At 44.2% G+C, this 26,089-nt stretch overlaps 1 protein-coding gene across 1 annotated transcript in view; it reads left to right on the forward strand.

Moving 5' to 3' along the window:
• Positions 1-26,089, forward strand: part of LOC115402427 (NLR family CARD domain-containing protein 3-like) — a gene marked incomplete at its 5' end in the record, with an annotated part of 35,705 nt that overhangs the window by 6,251 nt on the left and 3,365 nt on the right. The window contains one exon of the mRNA XM_030110973.1: positions 20,158-20,204. Coding sequence (XP_029966833.1) covers positions 20,158-20,204 — 47 coding nt within the window. The remainder of the gene's footprint in view (positions 1-20,157; positions 20,205-26,089) is intronic.

Genomic DNA, 26,089 nt, shown 5'->3' on the forward strand with positions numbered 1-26,089 from the left:
AGATCTTGTTTTAAGTAAAATTCACTTGCTGCATGGACAGATAATTTCACTACTTTTAAGAGTATTTTTCTTTAATTTAGTGTCGTTATCTTGTATTTAGGTTATCCTTTTTTGCAGTGTGGTACAACCGGAGTTAAAGGAATGACGCTGAATTTTTTTTTTTTTCCTCGGGTCCTGTGCAAATCTGTGCTTCTTTGTTCCTGGTTTCAAAAATGGCGTTTATTGGTGTGGTGTTTGGAGACACACATGACACTCCTCATTTCAGCATTGTTTGAACCACTGGCCCCATTTCTTTTTCCATTGATAAGAGATACTGTTTAACACAAACACGATATTTTGCATAGTTAATTTGTGCTTGATAAGGTTCCAGAGCCAGCAATCCTACATGATTTGCAAATACAGATTTTCTTCTCCTTTCTAACAAATCCACAGAAACATTACCAAAGAGCAAAATATGACAACCCCTTGTAAGAGCAGCATTTATATAAGAACGAAGAGAGAACCATGTCCCTAGAGCCAGTCTCTGTGTCCGGGGATCGGGTCGCCGGGCACCCTGCCGTTGGCTGCCACCCAATCCACACTGCACCCGGCCCCTACGGTTCCCTCGGTGGGTGGTGAGCCCACCGGAGGTCAGGCCCACGTCGTCCCTTCGGGCTGAGCCCGGCCGGGCCCCGTGGGCAAAGACCCGGCCACCAGGCGCTCGCTTACGAGCCCCAACCCCAGGCCTGGCTCCAGGGTGGGGCCCCGGCTGCGCCATACCGGGCGACGTAACGACCTTTGTTCTTTTCCTTCTCATAGGGGGTTTTGAACTGCTCTCAGTCTGGCCCGTCACCCAGGACCTGTTTGCCATGGGAGACCCTACTAGGGGGCATAAAGCCCCCCGGCAACATAGCTCCTGGGATCATGCGGGCTCTCAAACTCCCCCACCACGTTAAGGTGGCAGTTCTAGGGGGAGTGCGTTAAAATCTGAGGCAAATTAAGTAAACACATTTCTCTCATTTTGATGATTTATATATATATATATATATATATATATCTATATATATTTTTTCTTTTTTTTGTCATGCAGCCACTTTCACCTAGCAGAAAGGAGGATATGGGAGAATTAAGATGACTAGCATAACTGAGAGAAAGAAACCAGGGGAAAGATGGGATGTAAATCTCTGAAAGGTCAATGTCAATGCACACACACACACAGTCTGTCCGGTTTCCTCCTCTGCCAGCGAATCCAACCCACCTGGTGGTGAGTTGGATTCGCTGGCAGAGGAGGAAACCGGACAGACTTGGCAGACCCAAACGTGTTGTGAGGGTCTGCTGGGAACGTCTGGCGGAACCCTCTGTCAGCATGGCTTTCAACTCCCACCTCCGGGAGAGTTTCTCTCATGAGGAGGACTATCGGTCGGCCTCGAAGAAATTCTGGCAAACCGTCCGGCGCCTCAGGAGGGGAAAGCAGGTCTCCGCCAACACTGTTTACAGTGGAGGTGGGGAGCTGCTGACCTCAACTGGGGATATTGTTGGACGGTGGAAGGAATACTTTGAGGACCTCCTCAATCCCGTCGCCACGTCTTCCGTGGAGGAAGCAGAGGCTGAGGTCTCAGAGGTGGACTCGTCCATCACCCAAGCTGAAGTCACTGAGGTGGTTGGCAAGCTCCTCGGTGGCAAGGCACCGGGGGTGGACGAGATTCGGCCTGAGTACCTTAAGTCTCTGGATGTGCAGGGACTGTCTTGGTTGACACGTCTCTGCAACATCGCGTGGCTGTCGGGGACGGTGCCTCTGGATTGGCAGACCGGGGTGGTGGTCCCCCTGTTTAAAAAGGGGGACCGGAGGGTGTGCTCCAACTATAGGGGGATTACACTCCTCAGCCTCCCCGGGAAAGTCTATTCCAGGGTACTGGAGAGGAGGATCCGACCGATAGTCGAACCTCGGATCCAGGAGGAACAATGCGGTTTTCGTCCTGGCCGTGGAACAGTGGACCAGCTCTATACCCTCCATAGGGTGCTCGAGGGTTCGTGGGAGTTTGCCCAACCAGTCCACATGTGTTTTGTGGATTTGGAGAAGGCATTCGACCATGTCCCTCGTGGTGTCTTGTGGGGGGTGCTCCGGGAATACGGAGTCCGGGGCCCCTTGTTAAGGGCCGTCCGGTCTTTGTATGACCGGAGTAGGAGTCTGGTCCGCATTGCCGGCAGTAAGTCGGACCTGTTCCCGGTGCATGTTGGACTCCGGCAGGGCTGCCCTTTGTCACCGGTTCTGTTCATAATCTTCATGGACAGAATTTCTCGGTGCAGCCAGGGGCCGGAGGGGGTCCGGTTCGGGAACCACAGGATTTCATCTCTGCTTTTTGCAGATGATGTTGTCCTGTTGGCTTCATCGAACCCGGACCTACAGCATGCGCTGGGGCGGTTCGCAGCCGAGTGTGAAGCGGCAGGGATGAGGATTAGCACCTCCAAATCGGAGGCCATGGTCCTCGACCGGAGGAAGGTGGCTTGCCCCCTCCAGGTTGGTGGAGAGACCCTAGCCCAAGTGGAGGAGTTCAAGTATCTTGGGGTCTTGTTCACGAGTGGGGGACGGATGGAGCGTGAGATTGACAGGCGGATCGGTGCAGCGGCTGCAGTGATGCGGTCGTTGTATCGGTCCGTCGTGGTGAAGAAGGAGCTGAGCCGAAAGGCGAAGCTCTCGATTTACCGGTCAATCTACGTTCCCACCCTCACCTATGGTCATGAGCTTTGGGTCATGACCGAAAGGACAACATCCCGGATACAAGCGGCCGAAATGAGCTTCCTCCGTCGGGTGGCTGGGCGCTCCCTTAGAGATAGGGTGAGGAGCTCAGTCACCAGGGAGGAGCTCGGAGTAGAGCCGCTACTCCTCCACATCGAGAGGAACCAGCTGAGGTGGCTCGGACATCTGTTTAGGATGCCTCCTGGACGCCTCCCTAGGGAGGTGTTCCGGGCATGTCCCACTGGGAGGAGACCCCGGGGAAGACCCAGGACACGCTGGAGAGACTATGTCTCTCGGCTGGCCTGGGAACGCCTTGGGATCCTCCCAGAGGAGCTGGAGGAAGTGTCTGGGGACAGGAAGTCTGGGCATCCCTGCTGAGACTGCTGCCCCCGCGACCCGGCCCCGGATAAGCGGTAGAAAATGGATGGATGGATGGATGGAAGAGAGAACAAAATAAAGTGCTTAGTTTAAGAAACAAATATGAACATCAGCTCTACATTAGCTTTTCCTGTAGCAATTTCTTTTCTGATCAGTCTCAACCAGTTGCACAAGAAAACAGAATTTCAACTCAATATACATTTTCTCACTCTTTTTCTACTCTGACAGACAGTAATGTACGCAGCTTTACACACGCCGTACTGCGTTTGCGCCGCTGTTTTACATGATTTGCAGTTACAGATTTTCTTCTCCTTTCTAACAAATCCACAGATGCAAATAATAAACATTACCAAAGAACAAAATATGACAACCCCTTGTAAGAGCAGCATTTATATAAGAACGAAGAAAGAACGAAATAAAGTGCTTAGTTTAAGAAACAAATATAAACATTAGCTTTACATACCTTTTCCTTTTGTTCCTGTAGCAATTTCTCTTCTAAACAGTCTCGAATAGCAATATACATTTTCTCACTCTTTTTCTACTCTGACAGACAGTAATGCTCCCTCATCATTACTATTATTTCCTCATCAGCTTTACACACTCCGTACTGCAGTTTGCGCCGCTGTTTTAGGTGGCGTAAAGATTAGTTGTGCGTCAACTCTTGCCTGTATCTTGTTTATAGCACTCCCTACATATAACGTGACTCTGTTGCTCATCTGATACTTTAAAACTGAACAATCTCCGAATTACTGAGCCACTGTTTTTTTTTTTTTTAATGAATGGGATTTTTATTGGGGTGTTGTTTGGAGACACACAATTACTCCTCGTTTCAGCAGTGTTTGAACCACTGGTCTGACCCCATTTCTTTTTCCTCTGATCAGGGATACTGTTTTAACAAACAGGATATTCCGCATAGTTAATTGTTGCTTGATAAGGTTCCATATCCAGCAGTCCTACATGATTTGTGTGCTGTGTCCATAATTTAGATGGAGCAGACGCTCAAACTGACGGAGGTTGCAACAACACATCCAACTGAACTTCTGCTTTCGTTGTATTTTGCAAGATTTTAATGAACAAAAATGCAAAGTGTCCTCATCATACGACCAAACAATAACATTTTAGTTGCTATCTTCATCATCTGGTTGTCTATGAAGAAACTGGTAACAAATGTCAAGCATTTTAGTCCCAGTGATCATTTGTAACTGCACTTTGAAGTTTTTACGATGGGTTAGGTGTTGAGGAGATGAGTAGGAGCAAGACAGACGGATAGAGGGGGTGAATTTATATTGTACTTCGAGATGGCAGAAAAGCGTGCCATGAAGAAAGTTAGGGTGGAAGATGTGAAAGATTTTTTATCATCTCAAGACACCTATACTCTGCATAAACCGGCTACGGTACATTTTCCAAGGAACAGAGTTTTTGTTACAAGACCTCTCAAACAGTTTCAGGCAGACCGTTGCGATAGGAAGACGGGCTCACCTTTCCTCCTCTCCTCTCTTTCATCATCTGGTTGTCTATGAAGAAACTGGTAACAAATGTCAAGCATCTTTAGTCACTGACCCAGTGATCATTTGTAACTGCACCGATGAATGGTTCAATGTTTCCGTGCATATATTTTAATAATAACATCAGTCCCTCTGGAGAGAGACAAACAGTATTTGTGGACTTGCTACTCTGTCCGAGAATGGTTTATCTGCTGGTCTACTTGACAGAATGCTAATGTTCTGATTCCCTCTATTGTGAACAGTCAAGTCACCACATCAACATTTAGCAAAACAGAGGCTGCTTTTGCCAAACAGGGAAATACTGTCCTACCGTCTGATGTATGTTTGGAATGTTTTACTGTTACTCACTCTGGAGCACAAATTCTATATAATCTTAATTTTGACAGATTATCTTTTTGCGAATAATTAAAACATTTCTAAATCACAAACACATGTTGAAATTTCCAGCCATCTCTCTCGACCGGTAACAGTTTTGACAGCGGTTCTCTTGGTGGGACACCAGAAATGCTGACAGTCTGAACAGTGAACTTAATGGACAGTATATCTCCTGTTGATAAATACAAGAGAAAAAATACACCTATATTTATGAGAAACTTTTTTGGTTTCCCTTTAATGTTTAAACAAATCTTTGGTATTTCTACCGGTGTACCTGAAACTTGTGCATGAATAACCATCATTATTATTATTTGATCACCGTCAGCATCCCAGTACTGTCGGCCTCTTCATTGTGTAGAAGTTTTTCTCCACAGAAAGGAAACTGGTCTCTGTTCTGGTGTAATGTTTGTCTTTGGTACTTGTTGTGATGTGCTGCGGGCACATCGTGGTTTTTTTTTACGGACAGCTTCTCGGTTTTTTTTTCCCTTCAGATATTTAGGGAATATTTATCCTGTTTTGTGTTTTTTTGAAGTAATTATCTTCTTCCTTTTTTGTTCGGTTTTGATTGGAGCGAGTCGCTATAAATAGCAGCGTGGAGGCGGCGCTCTGGGTCGGCGTCGTCCGGTCTCTCTCTCGCTCGCCTACCCACCTCGTTACACCTGTATGGACTTCGGCTCTGACAGGCAGGCATGTTGCTGCAGGGCATGCTAGCCCACTAGCCTGCTTTGCATTCTCTTTTTTTCCGATTTTTCCCTTCTTTTGGATCGCTGTCTTTTTCTGTCCAGGTGTGACCAGCCGTCCCGTTTTCGCCTTTCTTTTGATCGGGTTTAGTTGGGGTTTTGTCTTTAGTTTGGACGAGGGATCAGCTTCGACGGCTGCATAGCAGCTGGGCTGTGGACTCGTCTTTTTCTTAAATTTGGCTGGCGCATCTGGGCCTTCCTTGGTTTGCTACTTTGTTCCTTTTTTTTTGAATACAGTTTTTGGGGCACGGGTGGTGAGGGTTCTCTTTCCTCCAGAGCCTCGTCAGGTTCCAGCTTCAAGACGCCAACTCTGGAGAAAGTGTTAAATAAATGACGGGACCCTCATCCTGTTTGTCCTGTGTCCTTGAGAAATATGTTTGACTCTCCGGGTCATAACACTTGTTGAGTTTTGGCCTTGATTCAACACTTGTGGCACTCCGGTGGGTCTCGCTACTTTAGCTTCATCTCTTTTTTTCCTTTGCTCACAGTCTCTGATCATTGCATGCATCATTGAGGTTTCTTCACCCTTGCCAGTGTTTGATCATTAGTATTATTATAATAACGTTGGCCCCTAAATCGTCGTTGATTTGGTCTCATCCTGTCTCATCCTCATCCTCTGAAGCCTGGTTGTGTTGATACAAACGGTCTATACTCTCCCAGAGTTGTGTATTGTACAGCACGAATCTTAGCTTTTTTTTTTTTTTTTTTTGATTTGCAAACAATCCAGTTGCATCTAATCCTCTAGTCCTCTTTTAGTAATTCCACAGGACTCAATGAAAACACGTCTGGGGCTGGTAATTCTTTAAAGTATCAGCATCCTGTGTTCCCAGTCCATTAATGATCATTGACACAGAGAAGGGTTCAGCTTTATGCGACACTTTTAATTTGACCTTTTCTTTCCAACATTTAAGAAATCTTTCTGCATATTCAGACACCTGTTCATCAGTCCGTTCTTACAGTGAAGTTCTCGTGTTATCACATCTGCTAAAGTAAGAAGCTTTTCCATAACTTTGTCATGTATCGTTCACCATAAAGTCCACTCATTTGAGAACAGGAATTCCAGAGTAGTTTTCAGCATGATCTATTTGCACAGGGGGGTTATATTGACTCCATCGTACGAATAAAGATGGCTTCACTAAGGAGCAGGAAATGGCTGTAGTACAGGCCTGCAAGAATGCCCCGGAATACAACTGGCCCCCAAAAACAGCAAAATAGGTCGATACTCAGATGCTTTAAAGAACATTCTGTGAGAAGACACGGAATGAGGGAATCTAATCTAACTTATTTCTTTCATCCGTTTGTCAACTTCTCTGATTGACCTGACCATACTAAATACACATTGGGAAAAAACTCTGTGGAAAACCACAAAAGCGTCAACTGACGCAAACAAATGGCTTTAGCACCTCTGCATGGTGAGGCTGTAAGGCCTTATTTGTACTCACTTCCAGAATCAGCACCTGTAGCGAGCTTCAAACACTCACAGCCAGACTGAGCGTCTCTCTACAGGCCTGATGTGCTTCTCACCTCCAGAGAATCATCGTCAGCATCCAAGTTCCTTCAACTTCCTTAAATCAGACACAAAATACGCGTCTCTCTGCTTTTCTTCACCTAGACAGGACGCCACACTGTCAAATGACTTCCTCAGATCAGAACACACACACACACACACACACACACACACACACACACACACAGACACAGACACACACACACACACACACACACACACACACACACACACACACACACACACTTACCCTCCACCCATGCTGACTCAGTGGAGGTGGGGGAAAGGAGGAAAAAATAAAAACGCTGAAGTCCTGTGGGCCCTGCTCTCGCCCTCCCTATAGAAGGGGCTCTATTTATACACGTCATTAAATACATCAAGCCCATGTTGGATCACTCCAATTAACAAATACAGATTTTGGAAGAAAAAAAAATGGCTCAGGAAAGAATTCAAAACCCGATCATCCGGGACACACCGATCATGGTGTACGAAGAGACGCCGATCATCCCGAATGCACCGAAGAAGCATGTGATGCACCTGCTTCGGACCCAGTTCCGTCTATTGGAATCGTTGAAGGAAGAATGGCCGCTGAAACCTTACGGACGGCGTGGTGCATGGGGCTACGTGTTCAAATATACGACGGGGGAGCTTTGCCTCTATCAGCGAGGTGAGGGTGAAAAGCAGGGAGCTGTACCTTCTATAGCGATGCTGAACTCCAACGACTGGGGTGTGCTGTATCACATGATTGTTCGACATTTTCGGGCAAACCCTGATGAAGGTGGCGCGAGGCCCGTCGATCCAACACTGACCCCTGGTCGACCTCTGAAGCGTGAGTCCGTGGAGGGTGATGCACAAACAGGGTCTCCTTCTTGGAAAAAAAAAGTGTTTTACAGCATTGCGTGGCAGTCCAGAGCGGGTGTTTCAGGCACTATGTGCTTTCGCGCCTGCATTTGTTGCTACGAAGGGAAAAAAGGCTTGGAGGAGTTTCTTTTGGAGACCTTTAATACCAGCTGCGGCGTATTCCATACACTGCTAAATGTCCCGCTGGTCGCATGGAAGGAAAGGTTTGGAGGACCGGACGATAAAATCGGCTCACTTTTTCGCAGCTGCTGCTACTGGAAAGATCTTCTCGTGGTTAAAAAAAAAACCTGTTTCCTTTGGCCTCCATTCAATCCTCCAGCTTTTAGTTCACCATGTCCACGATCCTACCAGTTTTCCCACCCCCCGGACCTTCCTGCCACCTGTACACATTATAAAGACTGCGATTGATCATTCCGCATCAAGAAGATATGGAGAACATCAGGAGTATCCGTAGAACCAGCTCTCGCGTCCTCATCGATCCGCTGTGGAGCAGAACTCCGTTGGTGGAGTACCCGATCAACATGTTTGCGGATGAATCGTCGAATTTGATCTCCCCGGACCCTGACTCTCAGCCGGGTTCCTCTCGATCACTGTACACCATTCCCGAGACCTGTGACCCGGATCCAGGGTCCCTGGGAGATGATGAGGATCGAAGCAGTGAGGTGAGCGCTGACGGCGGAGACCTTCAAGTGGATGAGTCCCAACTCCCCGACTCTGAGGATTTTGTGGAGCCGGAACCAGCATCTTCGCCTCCTGACACTCCAGAGGTTCAGGAATCCGAGGATGAGCTGGACGGCTGGATGCCCTCGGCCATCATCAAAATTGTCAAAACAGCGGTCATCCATCTGCTGGACATTGTGACTCACAAGTACCGGGAAGAGCTTTGCTACGGGTGTCAGATCAGACATCCGAATGAGAAACAGCATCCTTGTTTACAGCCGGTGGACGAATATTTCTATCAAACTCACTTTCGCCGTCTGATGGAAAAACTGTGTACCGACCATTTCATTCCTGCTATTCAGTGTTTGTTATTCATGCGCAACATTAAAATCGACGATATACGAGTCAAAACTGTGGCAGAGACGTTGCTGAGAGAGATGAGATCCAAAGAAAAGTTTGTGGAAACTTTTGCAGATGTGTACGACAATCTGATCGGGCTGGATGTTGTGAAAATTGGTGAGCTTGGAATTGTGAAAGAATGCTGGAATGAGAACTGAGGCAGGCCTGGAGCTGTCCTGATGTGTTCAGTACTTTTTTTTTTTTTTTTTTTGTCCATCTAATCTTATTTTTAGTTTTGCATGTCATCATTTCTTTGTAGCTGGGTATACTATTCTTAATTTTAAAGAAACTTTAAGTTGTGTGTTCCTGTACCTTTTCAGTTTCATGTCCTACCAATCCTTCTCGCTTCTTGCTTGGTAGAAGAATTGCTTTGTGTGTGTTTTTTTTAAATAAAACAACAAAAAAAGAATCTGGTTTTCTCAGTGTTTCTGAAAAAACATGACTGATAAGCGGTGGTTGAAAAAGCCATTCTACCCCCCTTCATCCACCTGCCCTCATCTGACGAACCATTTACGACCCAACTGTAAGTGTGTGTGTGTGTGTGTGTGTGTGTGTGTGTGTGTGTGTGTGTGTGTGTGTGTGTGTGTTCTGATCTGAGGAAGTCATTTGACAGTGTGGCGTCCTGTCTCGGTGAAGAAAAGCAGAGAGAGGCGTATTTTGTGTCTGATTTAAGGAAGTTGAAGGAACTTGGATGCTGACGATGATTCTCTGGAGGTGAGAAGCACATCAGGCCTGTAGAGACGCTCGGTCTGGCTGTGAGTGTTTGAAGCTCGCTACAGGTGCTGATTCTGGAAGTGAGTACAAATAAGGCCTTACAGCCTCACCATGCAGAGGTGCTGAAGCCATTTGTTTGCGTCAATTGACGCTTTTGTGGTTTTCCACAGAGTTTTTTCCCAATGTGTATTTAGTATGGTCAGGTCAATCAGAGAAGTTGACAAACGGATGAAAGAGATAAGTTAGATTAGATTCCCTCGTTCCGTGTCTTCTCACAGAATGTTCTTTAAAGCATCTGAGTATCGACCTATTTTGCTGTTTTTTGGGGCCAGTTGTATTCTGGGGCATTCTTGCAGGCCTGTACTACAACCAATTCCTGCTCCTTAGTGAAGCAATCTTTATTCTTACAATGGAGTCAGTAACCCCCCTGTGCAAATAGATCATGCTGAAAAACTACTCTGGAATTCCTGTTCTCAAATGAGTGGACTTTATGGTGAACGATACATGACAAAGTTATGGAAAAGCTTCTTACTTCAGCAGATGTGATAACACGAGAACTTCACTGTAAGAACGGACTGATGAACAGGTGTCTGAATATGCAGAAAGATTTCTTAAATGTTGGAAAGAAAAGGTCAAATTAAAAGTGTTGCATAAAGCTGAACCCTTCTCTGTGTCAATGATCACTAATGGACTGGGAACACAGGATGCTGATACTTTAAAGAATTACCAGCCCCAGACGTGTTTTCATTGAGTCCTGTGGAATTACTAAAAGAGGACTAGAGGATTAGATGCAACTGGATTGTTTGCAAATCAAAAAAAAAAAAAAAAAAGCTGAGGTTCAAGCTGTACAATACACAACTCTGGGAGAGTATAGACCGTTTGTATCAACACTACCAGGCTTCAGAGGATGAGGATGAGACAGAATGAGACCAAATCAACGACGATTTAGGGGCCAACGTTATTATAATAATACTAATGATCAAACACTGGCAAGGGTGAAGAAACCTCAATGATGCATGCAATGATCAGAGACTGTGAGCAAAGGAAAAAAAGAGATGAAGCTAAAGTAGCGAGACCCACCGGAGTGCCACAAGTGTTGAATCAAGGCCAAAACTCAACAAGTACCAAAGACAAACATTACACCAGAACAGAGACCAGTTTCCTTTCTGTGGAGAAAAACTTCTACACAATGAAGAGGCCGACAGTACTGGGATGCTGACGGTGATCAAATAATAATAATGATGGTTATTCAGGCACAAGTTTCAGATACACCGGTAGAAATACCAAAGATTTGTTTAAACATTAAAGGGAAACCAAAAAAGTTTCTCATAAATGTAGGTGTATTTTTTCTCTTGTATTTATCAACAGGAGATATACTGTCCATTAAGTTCACTGTTCAGACTGTCAGCATTTCTGGTGTCCCACAAAGAGAACCGCTGTCAAAACTGTTACCGGTCGAGAGAGATGGCTGGAAATTTCAACATGTGTTTGTGATTTAGAAATGTTTTAATTATTCGCAAAAAGATATTCTGTCAAAATTAAGATTATATAGAATTTGTGCTCCAGAGTGAGTAACAGTAAAACATTCCAAACATACATCAGACGGTAGGACAGTATTTCCCTGTTTGGCAAAAGCAGCCTCTGTTTTGCTAAATGTTGATGTGGTGACTTGACTGTTCACAATAGAGGGAATCAGAACATTAGCATTCTGTCAAGTAGACCAGCAGATAAACCATTCTCGGACAGAGTAGCAAGTCCACAAATACTGTTTGTCTCTCTCCAGAGGGACTGATGTTATTATTAAAATATATGCACGGAAACATTGAACCATTCATCGGTGCAGTTACAAATGATCACTGGGTCAGTGACTAAAAATGCTTGACATTTGTTACCAGTTTCTTCATAGACAACCAGATGAAGAAAGAGAGGAGAGGAGGAAAGGTGAGCCCGTCTTCCTATCGCAACGGTCTGCCTGAAACTGTTTGAGAGGTCTTGTAACAAAAACTCTGTTCCTTGGAAAATGTACCGTAGCCGGTTTATGCAGAGTATAGGTGTCTTGAGATGATAAAAAATCTTTCACATCTTTCACCCTAACTTTCTTCATGGCACGCTTTTCTGCCATCTCTAAGTACAATATAAATTCACCCCCTCTATCCGTCTGTCTTGCTCCTACTCATCTCCTCAACACCTAACCCATCGTAAAAACTTCAAAGTGCAGTTACAAGTGATCACTGGGACTAAAATGCTTGACATTTGTTACCAGTTTCTTCATAGACAACCAGATGATGAAGATAGCAACTAAAATGTTATTGTTTGGTCGTATGATGAGGACACTTTGCATTTTTGTTCATTAAAATCTTGCAAAATACAACGAAAGCAGAAGTTCAGTTGGATGTGTTGTTGCAACCTCCGTCAGTTTGAGCGTCTGCTCCATCTAAATTATGGACACAGCACACAAATCATGTAGGACTGCTGGATATGGAACCTTATCAAGCAACAATTAACTATGCGGAATATCCTGTTTGTTAAAACAGTATCCCTGATCAGAGGAAAAAGAAATGGGGTCAGACCAGTGGTTCAAACACTGCTGAAACGAGGAGTAATTGTGTGTCTCCAAACAACACCCCAATAAAAATCCCATTCAGTAAAAAAAAAAAAAAACAGTGGCTCAGTAATTCGGAGATTGTTCAGTTTTAAAGTATCAGACGAGCAACAGAGTCACGTTATATGTAGGGAGTGCTATAAACAAGATACAGGCAAGAGTTGACGCACAACTAATCTTTACGCCACCTAAAACAGCGGCGCAAACTGCAGTACGGAGTGTGTAAAGCTGATGAGGAAATAATAGTAATGATGAGGGAGCATTACTGTCTGTCAGAGTAGAAAAAGAGTGAGAAAATGTATATTGCTATTCGAGACTGTTTAGAAGAGAAATTGCTACAGGAACAAAAGGAAAAGGTATGTAAAGCTAATGTTTGTATTTGTTTCTTAAACTAAGCACTTTATTTCGTTCTTTCTTCGTTCTTATATAAATGCCGCTCTTACAAGGGGTTGTCATATTTTGCTCTTTGGTAATGTTTCTGTGGATTTGTTAGAAAGGAGAAGAAAATCTGTATTTGCAAATCATGTAGGATTGCTGGCTCTGGAACCTTATCAAGCACAAATTAACTCTGCGAAATATCGTGTTTGTGTTAAACAGTATCTCTTATCAATGGAAAAAGAAATGGGGCCAGTGGTTCAAACATTGCTGAAACGAGGAGTGTCATGTGTGTCTCCAAACACCACACCAATAAACGCCATTTTTGAAACCAGGAACAACGAAGGACAGATTTGCACAGCACCCGAGGAAAAAAAAAAAATTCAGCGTCATTCCTTTAACTCCGGTTGTACCAGATGTTAATGCTATCTTAGTATCAATACCATCCAGAGCAAAGTGGTACACAGATGTGGATTTGTGTTCTGCTGTACACAGGAATACATTGGATTTGTTTAGTTTCACCTTCTGTGACCAACAATATCGCTTTACAAGATTAAGGTTGTTTGTTTTTTTTGGACAGTCCAACCATCTACGCTGCAGCTGTGAGACAGCAGCTTCCAAAGCTGACATTACCTGCTGACTCGGTTTAGTTTGGCGTACATCGACAACATCATTATTTTCTCTTATACGGGAAATGGAATTTGAGTTTAAAAAAATTGTTAACCTGATATTCTGATTTTATTGAAGGTTGTGTCTACGCTTCCTGATTAAGTTTGTGTGGCTTTATTTTGAATATTTTAGAATGAGACTGTCTTTGAAGGATTTTATTATTCATTTATACTTTTTGTATTTTATACACTTTTTAAAAACCTTCTCTTCTTTTGAGAAAATTACACGATGCTTATCACAAAGGACACTACATGTTTCAAAGTTTTGAGAGCAGTAACTTAAAATTTCAAGTTAGGAGCAGATTTGGTTATCTTCAGGTCACAAATAGTAACACTTTTGATTATTTGCTTTCTATGTTAAGATTAGGGGTGTAACGGTACACAAAAGCCACGGTACGGTACGTACCTCGGTGTAAGGGTCACGGTTCGGTACGTTTTTCGGTACAGTGGGGAAAAAGTAAAAAAAGCTCACAAATGTACCAGAACATTTTTCCCAAGCTTTCCCATGCGACACATTATTGGCCCAGTTTACATGGTGTTTTTTTCAATCCGATTGTAAACAGTCGTATTAAACGCGAGAGTATTCATGTACAGCATACAAAGCATCCACGATGAATCCTCGTTTACAAGGACCCTGTGACATGTGACACAAAGTCTCACGAGGAACTTGCAGGTCTTCCTCTCTGCAGCAGCAGTCCTCAGCGCCAAGCAGAGAGTTTTTATCTGCTGATATCTGCTCAAATAATGTCCCAAAATCTCCATGATACGCTGCTGAAGGAGCGGCTGCTCTCCTGACCGCAGCACCGCCGTGCGGAGCAGCACGTCTCGGTGTGAGCTCTGCGCCGCATGCCGATGTTTCGAATTAACTGGTGCCCGTGTTAACTTGTGACCAATAATGACTGAATCATCTAGTCGTTCTGGAGAACGTCGGTTATCGACAGTTACAGTGAGTGTATACGTTTAAAGTCTTTTGTGAGTCTTACTTTAACAACTGCTGTAATCAGCATGTGTTTACACAGACCTCCGCTGTCATTCGTTAACACGGGAACCAGTTAATCCATAACACCAGCCGGCGATCGCTCGTATTCTGCTATGGAGCTCTTTATACAACTCGCTGTTGCGCGATTTGGTTCCATCTCGCCTCTCCAATGTTTTTCATGTCGGGGTTTTGTATTAAAAAAGTGTTTTTCCACCACCGTGGTGTTCTCTGCTGGTTTTTTGACTGTGCTGCTTCCCGTTTACTGGCACATCACACGTCACGCCTTATGAGGGAACGCACGCGGAACAAATACTCTCCCGTTTAATCCGCTCCGCCACACGCTGCAGCTCTCATTCCGCTTGTACTTTCTTCTTTGATTGTTCATGTTTGGACCTGCTTGTTCTACTTCTTCTTCTTCTGTGATAATGGTGGTTGCCGGCAGCTTTTAGGCTCATTACCGCCATCTAAGGTTGGAATTTTTTTTTTTTTTTTACTCACTGGTGTATTCGTGGTGTGATTGTGTGTGCCGAACCGTGACCCCCGTACCGTGACGGTACGGGAGGAATACAAATACCGTTACACTCCTAGTTAAGATGAAACCTGAGTTTTTTGTTTGGATCATAATTTTTAGGTTCACCTCTGGAGAGCTTTTAAAAAGGTCACACAGCCACCTAAAGTGCTACAGACACCCAGACACATCTGTTTGTAGTAAAATGTAATATCGAACACAGACTGTTTGAAAACTGTATGATTGAAAAATGTTAATGAGTCTTTTTTTCACTTTCTGCAGCTCCGGCTCATAGAATAAACCTTCGATCACTTCGCCGTCATAATCTTTGAGTTTATATACGCGGAGTACGTGGAATGCATTCTGACACCGTAAATACTTCATCCGTGAAACTCTGTTCGTATTTTTTTAATGAAGGCCCCTCGCAACTTGGATATTCTGACAACATCGCCCACCTTAAATCCTACCTTTAATTTTTGTTTTCTCTTGTCTCGTGGTGTAGGCGTACCGTACAGATTGTGAAACACACGGCGGGTATTTTCCTTAGTCACATCAACCGAACGCATTTTTATACTGCTGTGGTGAGTGTTATTATAGCTTTTTACTAAGTCTGGTAGGACTTCCACGTATCGTCTAGTGCTCTTAGCAGTGAAATATCTCCGCATTCTGGTCTTTAACATTCGGTTAAATCTTTCAACCACGCAGACTTTTAGATCACTGGCTGTGGCAAAATGTATGATGTTGTGTTTCCTCATCAGAATCTCAAAACTTTTGTTGAAAAATTCTCTTCCCGCATAAGTCTGTAGGTTTTCAGGCGTCGGGCTCTCGCGAAAGACGGATTCAAAGGCAGACACCACCTCAGCCGCGGTCTTCTTTTTCAAAGCTCGCACGTATGCTAATTTGGAAAACACATCAATGACCGTGAGTAAATAACTATACCCATCATTTTCATCGACTCACGCCCACATATCGCAAAGGTCTGCCTGAAATTGTTTGAGAGGTCTTGTAACAAAAACTCTGTTCCTTGGAAAATGTACCCTAGCCGGTTAATGCAGAGTATAGGTGTCTTGAGATGATAAAAAGTCTTTCACATCTTCCACCCTGAATTTCTTTCCCGTCTCATCTTGAACCGCTTTATGAAGCCGCTCTACCCCGCCGAAACTACCAGGATGACTCGGCTTGTAATATAACCTCTTCATGACACGCTTCTCCGCCATCTCTAAGTACAATATAAATTCAACCCCCTCTATCCGTCTGTCTGGCTCCTACTCATCCCTTCAGATGTGTCAACACCTAACACATCGTAAAAACTTCAAAAGACCTCAGAAGGAAGGAAGTTTGGGGGGGGGGGACAAATGCGCGGTGGACAAACGCTGGACAAATGGTGGACAAATGGTGAGGGGAGGGGTTTATTGGGGGGCCATAAATCTTTCAGTTTGACATATAATGTAGTAGATACTTTTTTTGATGTGGTTCAGTTCAGACATCTGGAGCTGGAGTTTGAATCATTTGATCAAACTGCTGCTTCACTCTTCAAGTTCTGATGAGAATTCCTCCACTTTCCATTCCAACATGATCTTCAGGGTTTTCTGTGTGTTTTGGCTGAATGGAGACTTTTCTCGATGTGTGTGTTGGAGCTGGTTGATGAAGAGAAACAGAACTTCTCTTCTTCTCTGTCAGACGGAGTCTTTCAGTGAAAACTCCAGAAGTGTGGAGGATCCTTTGAAAGCTCCTTTTCCAGCTGTTAGGAGGAGAGGAGCAGAAACATGCCGACAGGTTTCATCTTCATCACACTGATCCAAAGCAGCAGAAACACTTTTAGCCTCCAGACGTCTCCACAGAGACTTTGAACTTTTGAAATGAGTCGGGATGTTCGATACCACTTTTTGTCAGACCGATACCAAGTACGAGTACTTCATCTTCAGGACTCACCAATACTGATACGCATACCGATACTTTTGATACATAAAAATTTAAATAATGCAATGACAGATCATTTTTGAAAAATCAGTTTTATTTCTTAAAAAAGGAAGCCCAGTCACTATGTTTAAGTCCAAAATAATAGTCTGAAAAATAAAACAAACAACTCTTTGAGTTTTACACTTTTCTAAATGAAATTAAGTGCAAGAGAAAACAATTTCTCTGAGTTTTAAGTTTTTTTTTAAGTGAACTGAAGTACAAGATGTAAACGACTCTAAATTATACACATTTTTAAATGCACTTATTTTAATGTTTTTTAAATGAACGTAAGTGCAAGATAAAACAATTTTCTCTGAGTTTTACACTTTACATGAACTAAAGTTTTTAAATGAACTCATTTTAATGACTTTTTATGAACTAAAGTCAAAGAAAGAACAACCCCTGAGTTTTAAGAGCTGCTCTAAGAGTTTAACCTGACACACCAGACGGTGTGCTTCATATGTCCGCCACGGAAATAATATTTCACTAGTCCATCTGGGTAGCTTCTCTTCCGATTTGATTTCAGAGGCGGGACCTTCAAAATAATCAGTAGCTGGCGACTGGACGACCATTCGAACCAAAGAAGAAGACGATTGGACGACCGTTCTGATTGACACACGACACACTCACCACAGACCAATCCACATCAAGCCACGGTGTGACGGAGCTTACGTACGCTGCTGCTGAGAAGCAGTATACATCGTTTCCTGACAAAAAGACTTTAAGTGATGTTCTGTGCTCCTCTTTCAAAGAAGAAATTGAGTCGCTTTCTTATAAAACTGCAGATATTGCCATGTCCATGGAGATCGCTCAGCATGCCCCCATTGTTTTCGAACTTTTTCGAGCTTCCTGCTGTCGTCACGTCTTTCGTCATATCTGCTCCTCCCGCAGCTCCCGCCTCTTTCCCCTGATTGGGCCGGTGAAATTTTAACAGAGTGAAACCATTGGTCTATGGCAGGGGTCAGCAATTAGCGGCCCGCGGGCCAAATGTGGCCCGCCGAACCGTCCAATCCGGCCCGCGAGAGGATCCCAACACGCGCGCGCACAAACGCATTAACGCACGCATTACCCGGGGCCCTCGAGCGGACGCACGCACCCCTGTGAGAGTGCGATATCCGTCATTGTGTTGCAATAGACAATCTTCGAGGGATGTGTTGTTTAGTTGTGGTTTCCAGTTTGTCACTGAAAAATAAAGAGGAGTGGCGCCTCGTCTGGTGAACAGAGAGCGCAAGTGCGCTGCACCGAGCTCACCGTGTGTTTATTCTCCAGTAAGTTTGAGTGTGTGTTTCACAAAGTCAATGTAATGACGCGATTGTCGCTCAACCTTGAGCGGTGGATGGCGAGCGATGACGCGGCCGGCGGCCGGCGGAGAACGTTTCCAGGGAAAAATCTGCGCGCCCGTCGACTTGCACAGCCGCTCGCTGCCGCCCGCCACCCGCCGCTTCATCACTCGTCGCTCATCTCTCGAGTTGAAATAATTGAACCTTTCAAGCGAATTGGCGCCAGGACAGCCTATCAGCGTGGAGCTCTTCACGGACGTGCTGACGGAGGGCAGCAGGGCTCCGGTCACGCAGAACAGTTGGCTTGATGCCAAGGCGAGCGGCGTGCACGATCTCACTTGTTCACCACTTCTGGTGGAAACCGGGCGTCAGCCTGAAGCAGCGCTGGAACCAGCCGTCCGGGCGCAGCTCCTGCAGAAGACGGTGGAACTCACCGAGCTCAGACCGCCTCCGGAGGGCAGCAGGCAGCCTGAAGCGATGCCGCCGCCTCGCTGCAGCCGGAGCTGACTTCCTCATGCCAGATACAGAGCAGCGATGGTGGCAGGCGGAGCATCTCAATCTCAATCTTTATTTGTAAAAGTACTTCTCATATTCATAAAAGTGCTGAACAGTAAAAACAGTCATAAAAACAAAAAAGAACAAAACCCGCACCATCGATCAGTATGCACGCGCGCGCACACACACACAGACAGCCGGGTGCACACAGGACTGTGGGACAAACATCAGAAGAATCCTGCCCACTGCTGCTGTGCAGGAGACGGTGATGAGGAGCTGTGATGTTTCAGCAGGATGTTCTGTGTTGCATATTTGTTCCAGCGTGAGGCGTCCCGCGAATGAATTCACACACCAGCGATAAAACTCGTGCATGCAGCGCGGCGCGGTGCCATTTGTTGCGCAAATGCAGTCGCGTTAAGTACATCCGGTGCCAACCCCCCCCCTCGCTCTCCAGTCCGCGGATGAACGCGCGCGCGAGCCGGAGACCCCTTGGCCCGCGATTGAAGTGCCCCCCAAAAAAGTGGCCCGCTGCCAAATCTAATTGCCGACCCCTGGTCTGTGGAGTGCTACAAGATGGGATCTGCAGGATTTAGGAACTCAATCAGGCAGGCCATCTACTATGCAAGGTTACTAAGAGTTGCTCGTGTTCTTTGAACTGCTCTCAGATCGGTGCTCTTCAGGTTCTCGGTCTTCTGCAGAGTTTGCCGTCCAGCACAACAGCGTCAGCCTCTTGTCAGACTCTCGTCCACAAGCTTCGCCCTGAGGTGTTTCAAAAAATTACTAGTGGTAAATGAACAAGATCACGCACCTCCAAAGTTTGCATTCTGCAGAGCTCGGCTCGTTTTCGCTTGGAGAAAAGAATTTCTACAGCAACGAAGTTTTGGTGAGACGAGCAGCCGTTCTCAAGGATTCATTCCTGTTGTCTCTGCTCTGGATGTGACGTTCACAGAGAAGTCAGCCCGTGCAGTGTAGCACCAGCACCTGTCAGCGACTCCCAGAGAGGAGCTTCTTCCTCTTTCATGTTTGTCGGCAGCTTGCATCCCATTCAGTTGCACTACCGCCATCTGCTGGTGAGGAGGACTTACTACGCGTGAGGTTTTCTTGCCGTGAGTATCGGCGGCTGGCATCGGTAGCCTTCACGAATACTCGATACTTTGAAATAAGGCCAGTATCGGCCCGATACCGAGATCTGGTATCGGTACTCGCACATCCCTAGAAATGAGTCAGTGTGAGCTGAAACACCAGAGGAGGCTTCATTCATCACTTCATCTTCTTCATCCCTCCATCCAGAGCTGACTGCTGTCCTGAGTGAAGCAGTCCCAGAGTGTGGACTCAGAGCTCCTTCAGCCTTTTTCTGAGGAGCTCTGCTTCATGTTGAGCAGCAGTTAGGACTCCTGCTGTAGAGAAAACCCTTCTGACTGTCTTTCTTCCTGCAGGGTGGACCATGGTGGAGAGCAGTGGTTAAAACCTGGTCTCAGGAAGTGTAAGTTGGACTGATGAGGACCAAACAGTGTCTGTTTGTCTTTCAATCAACGGTTTTAATTCATTCGAGCACAGCTGCAATCTGATCTCACAGAAATGCGTGAAATGAGCACACACTTTTAGTACCAGACTGCTGCTCCTGTCATGCATGTGTTGAAATTGCATGTGGTCACCACACAAACAGTCTCCACTGAAAGTCAATCAGAATCTGTGTTGTGGTGGGAACGCATTCTCAGCTTCAAAGACGTCACGCCGTGGGTGTTTCATAGATCCCGGAAGTGCGAATGAAAATTAATCGACATTCTGAAGAAAGATCTGATTATTTGCCATAACAGTGTGACCATCCAAGGCAGACTGTGTAGCAATGGTATGTGTTTCTGCTGAGTCAAAAAGCTCCCGTGAAATATCAACTTTATTTTAAGAAAACACATTTTTTTGTCAATGTCATATCATTCAGAAGCACTAAAATATCCATAATCCTCATGTTTATCAGCGACGTGTCCGATTGGTCGAGGCTGACGGTGGATGCTCCTTTTCATGGACAAGCAAGCAGAGGTCTTTTGCTTATGGGAACCATACTCAAAACAACACGGACTGACAACCAGGTGGTCCTAATTGTACAATAAGCTGCCGCATGCGTCTCATATGCACAGCTGTTCGGCAGGTATATGTACCAGATCATCCAGGCTTCCACATCTGCCCGGGACCCTGCAACAAAATCATCTTATAGACTGTCAGTGGACAAAAAGCATTGATTTTGAGAGCAGGATTGGCGGAGAAGGGGAAATTAAAAATGTGTCATAGGACTACACTGCAAAAAAAAGATAACCTAAATACAAGATATCAACACTAAATTAAAGAAAATTACTCTTAAAACTATTGAAATTATCTGTCCATGCAGCAAGTGAATTTTACTTAAAACGAGATCTTGATATAAGAATATTAAATCAAGAAATAAGTCTCTGTATCTTAAATATATCTTCAATCAAGTGAGATGAGACATTTTGAATGAAAACAAGACTTTTGAACTTGGTAAGAGTTTGAACTTTTGCAGTTTTTGCAGTGTAAGCATGACACATCACCGTAAAGGACTTGATCAGGGGAGTAAGATTATGGCAGCCTGGAAGTTTGAATTTGCTCCTGCTCAGAGATATTGACCTTTGAACTTTGACTTTGCTGTTTCTTTTAAAGCTTCTATTTTGACAGTGAAAAATGCTAGAATCATGGGACCAACTGTTGTACAAAGCTCTTCAACTCCACTATCCTGTCAGGTTTGATTTGATATTATCACCAGCAGGGGGCATCACGATATGTGGTAAAAACTAAATTTCACCTATGTATATCAGTTTCATTTGAAAAAATAATCCAGTGGAGCATGTTCCTCGTCACTCTAAACCCCTAATGTACTTATTTTTTATATTTCCCTCTTCTATTTAGGGTAAACGGATATTTTGAAGATAGAACTACAACTCCCAATAGCATCATGATGCAAATCCATTGATCGCGTCATGAATTTGTAGTTCTTTCTGGGGTTTGAAAGTAGGATTAGGTTTCTGAGTTTATGAACGCCAATAAACCATATGAACAGTTGAACATGTACTACTGGTGAAGTGTAATGCATGTCTTATGAATTGAGTGTGAAGAAGTACATCGCTCTGGATTTATTTGTGTGATTTGTAGCCCTGCCAGCTATCACGTGAATGCTAATGGTGGTATTCTCGCAAGATCTTGCGTTCTCTCGATACCACCAATCCCGCTCTCAAAATCGATGGGTTTTTGTCCATTGACAGTTTACAAGATGATTTTGTTGCAGGGCCCCAGGCAGATGTGGAAGCCCTGATGATCTGGTGCATACACCTGCCGAACAGATGTGCATATGAGACGCACGTGGTGGGTTATTGTGCAATTGGGACCACCCGGTTGTCAATCCGTGTTGTTTTGACTACGGTTCCCATAATCATTTGCAACCTGGTCACATGAGCAAACAACCTCTGCTTGCTTGTCCATGAATAGGAGCATCCACTGTCAACCTCAACCAAACAGATGCGTCGCTGACAAACATGAGGATTATGGGTATTCTAGTGCTTCTCCGTGATATGACATTGACAAATATACATGTTTTCTTCAAATAAAGTTGATATTTCTTTTTGACTCAGCAGAAGCACATGCCATTGTTATACAGTCTGCCTTGGATGGTTGCACTGTTATGGCTAAAAATCTGATCTTTCTTCAGAACTAGTGCTGCACGATTTGGAGAAAAGGTGCGATTGGTGATTAGGTGGACAACATTGCGATTGCGATTGTGCTTGCAATTTAACAAAAAAAGTTGGTTCATCATGAGTCTACAGACTTGCTTGGTTTTCATGGGAAATAAATCAAGGAAAAAGCAGAGATGGATTCCTGAGGATTTTTATTGTGTAATAATTCTCAAAATATCCAAACTTACTTTATACAAACAACAGTGTCCAGCACAACAGTACTGTTTTGTTTTTATTCAAAATAGCACAATTATGCACTGTACAAACTAAAAAGGCACATCTCTGTAGACTGAAAACAGTGTGAAGTATCTTCTGTGTGATACATACACTGGAATGATAACACAAAACTTTACCACAGAGAGGGTTGGGCGCTAAGAACACAATCTTATATCACGGTATCAGAAATTTCATATCACGGTAACAGTATATATCACGGTATTATTTTTCCCCTGTAAATTCAAATAATTGCTTAAAAATAAGCAAACTGTCACATTTGCTCATTGTCCCGTTTTATTTTTTAAACCCCGGTTTACATAACTTCAATTATTAAAAAAAAAAGTCAATCAATCAATCAATCAATTTATTTTTGTATAGCCCAGTATCACAACAACAGTTGCCTCAGAGGGCTTCAAGATATTACATTGGTCGGTAAAAATAAAAACAGTGAATAAGCATAATATTAATATGTCAAATTCACAGTAACGAGACAAAACGAAGCAATCACCGCCTTAGACCGTCACATCCAGCAAGAAAAAACTCCAAAAACCCAGTGGGAAAAGAAGAAATCTCGGGGAGAAGAACAGTATGGAGGGATCCCTCTCCCAGGGACGGACAGCTTTGGCAACAGCTAGCATGAGACAATAAGAAGTAAAGCCCAGGACAATGTTGAGGACAGTCCGTTGGACGGTCCAGCACAAGAACCACAGATCCCAGAAGTAGAACCGAAGCCAGTCCGCGGGCACACCACCGACAGGAGTGTCCTCCCGGTCCGGACGGAGCTTGTTCGTAGGCCCTCGTAATAGTGGAGTCAGCAACTGAAACTGGAGAAGACTCCCCCTCGAAGGGGGGGACAGCAGGTGAAAAGCAATGAACAGACTAAAGGGAAGAACATTCAGACATTAGAGGACAGGGCTCAGTGCACCGTACTTCCCACAGCATTCTAGCTCCTAGGGAAGCTTTGTGAATAGTTTAGTATTTAAACTAGTATTTAGTTAGGATAGTTTAGATAGTTTAGTTTAGTTTAATTTAGTTTGGTTTAGTTTAGTTTAGTTTAGTTTAGTTTAGTTTAGTTTAGTTTAGTTTAGTTTAGTTTAGAATCCCTAGCTGACCTGATCATAGGCTGCATCGAAGAGAAACGTCTTGAGCCTCACCTTAAATGTGGAGACTGTGTCTGCCTCTTTGACACCACTTGGAAGCTGGTTCCATAAAAATGGTGCCTGATAGCTAAAGGCTCTTCCACCTAGTGTCCATTTAGAGACTCTAGGAGTCACCAGTAACCCTGCATTTTGAGAGCGAAGTGCTCTGATTGGTTGATAAGGCGTTAAAGCATCTTGGAGATAGGTCGGAGCCATCCCATTTAGGATTTTGTAAGTGAGGAGAAGGATTTTAAATCTAACTCTGAACTCGACAGGAAGCCAGTGAAGAGATTTTAGAACGGAAGTAATGTGTTCGCCTCTTCAAGTTCCGGTTAATAATCTGGCGGCCGCATTTTGAACCAACTGAAAGTTTTTTAATGCACTTTTTGGGCAGGCTGCGAGAAGGGAGTTGCAGTAGTCCAGTCTAGTGGAAACAAATGCATGGATGAGTTTTTCTGCATCGCTTCTAGGTAGAATGTTTCTTATTTTAGCTATGTCGCGCAAGTGGAAATATGCTGTTTTACAAGACAGGTTGATGTGTGCTTTAAAGGAGATATCCTGATCAAATAAGACCCCGAGGTTCCTGACAGTAGAGGAGGAGGATATACTGACGTTATCTAAGGTGATAATCTGTTTGGATAGACACTCTCTCAGTTTATGGGGGCCTAGTATAATGACCTCTGTTTTGCCAGGATTAAGACGGAGATAGTTCGTAGTCATCCAGGATTTAATTTCTCTGATACAGTCACTGAGTCTGTCTATTTGATTAGTTTGATCAGGTTTCATAGATAAATACAGTTGTGTGTCATCTGCATAGCAATGAAAATTGATATCGTGACTTCTAATTATGTTCCCTAAAGGAAGCATATATAACAGAAATAAAATTGGCCCGAGCACGGACCCTTGAGGAACCCCATATCTGACCTGGGAGCACGGTGAGGACTGTTGGTTAACGTGAACAAATTGGTACCTATTAGATAAATAGGATTTGAACCAGCAGAGGGCTTTTCCTCTGATGCCAACCTCACATTCTAATCTCTGCAGGAGAATATTGTGGTCAATTGTATCAAAAGCTGCACTGAGGTCTAGGAGAACCAGGACTGAGACGAGACCTGCGTCAGCCGCCAATAGCAAGTCATTAGTGACTTTAACTAACGCAGTCTCAGTGCTGTGATCAGCTCTATATCCTGACTGACATTTCTCAAATAAACTATTGTCCTGTAGGTGGCGGCAAAGCTGTTTAACCACGACTTTTTCCAGGACTTTTGAAATAAAAGGCAGATTTGATATCGGTCTGTAGTTAGCTAGAATATCAGGATCAAGATTAGGTTTTTTTCAGCAGTGGTTTGATTACTGCGAATTTAAATGACTGTGGCACATAGCCAATTTCTAGAGACGTATTTATTATAGTTATGATCGTATTTAAGATAACTGGAAGAATATCTTTGAAAAGCTTAGTTGGAATTGGATCTTGGAGACAAGTCGAGATTTTAGAAGACATTACAATTGAAGTAATCTCAGCCCCATTTACTGGTGAGAAACTATCTAGTATTTCAGGTATTTCAGGTGGAGGCAGTGGCTGGATTCCCTGAGCTTGATCTGAGGAAAGCGCTTCACTGATTTTACCTCTGATGGTTATGATTTTATCATTAAAGAATTTAAGAAAGTCATGGCAGTTTAAAGATTCTGGGATTACTGGTTCCACTACAGTATGACTGTTTGTCAGTCTGGCTACAGTGTTGAATAGAAACCGAGGGTTATTTTTGTTTATTTCTATTAAACAAGAGTAATATAATGTCTTGGCTTTAAAAAGAATTTGTTTATAGCTTAGCAAGCTACATTTCCAGGCCTTCAGAGATTGTTCCGATGTAGATTTACGCCACAGTCTTTCTAATTGCCGAGTTTTTTGTTTGAGAACACGGGTTTCAGAATTAAACCATGGAGCAACGCGCCTGGGTCGATTGGTTTTCAGCTGCAACGGGGCCACGACGTCAAGGGCAGATTTTAGAGAGTGCATAGCACTGTCAACAAACTGATCACTATTATCACCTCTGGTCAATAAGCGCATTTCTGTGAGTTCACAACATTAAAGAAAAAAAGACCCGAGTTGTTAGCGTCACTCCTGGAGCCGCCAGTCTCTGCGTCCGCCATTACGGCTCCACCTCTCCTGGAGATGCTGGTGTTATTTGCTAGCGCACCCTGTGCTGACCTGACCAAAGACACGCAGCGAACAAACCCCGCACGACGTCGAGACACGCTTTGAAAATGCACAA

The sequence above is a fragment of the Salarias fasciatus genome, chromosome 15, assembly GCF_902148845.1.
Source record: "Salarias fasciatus chromosome 15, fSalaFa1.1, whole genome shotgun sequence".
NCBI classification, from domain to species: Eukaryota; Metazoa; Chordata; class Actinopteri; order Blenniiformes; family Blenniidae; genus Salarias; species Salarias fasciatus.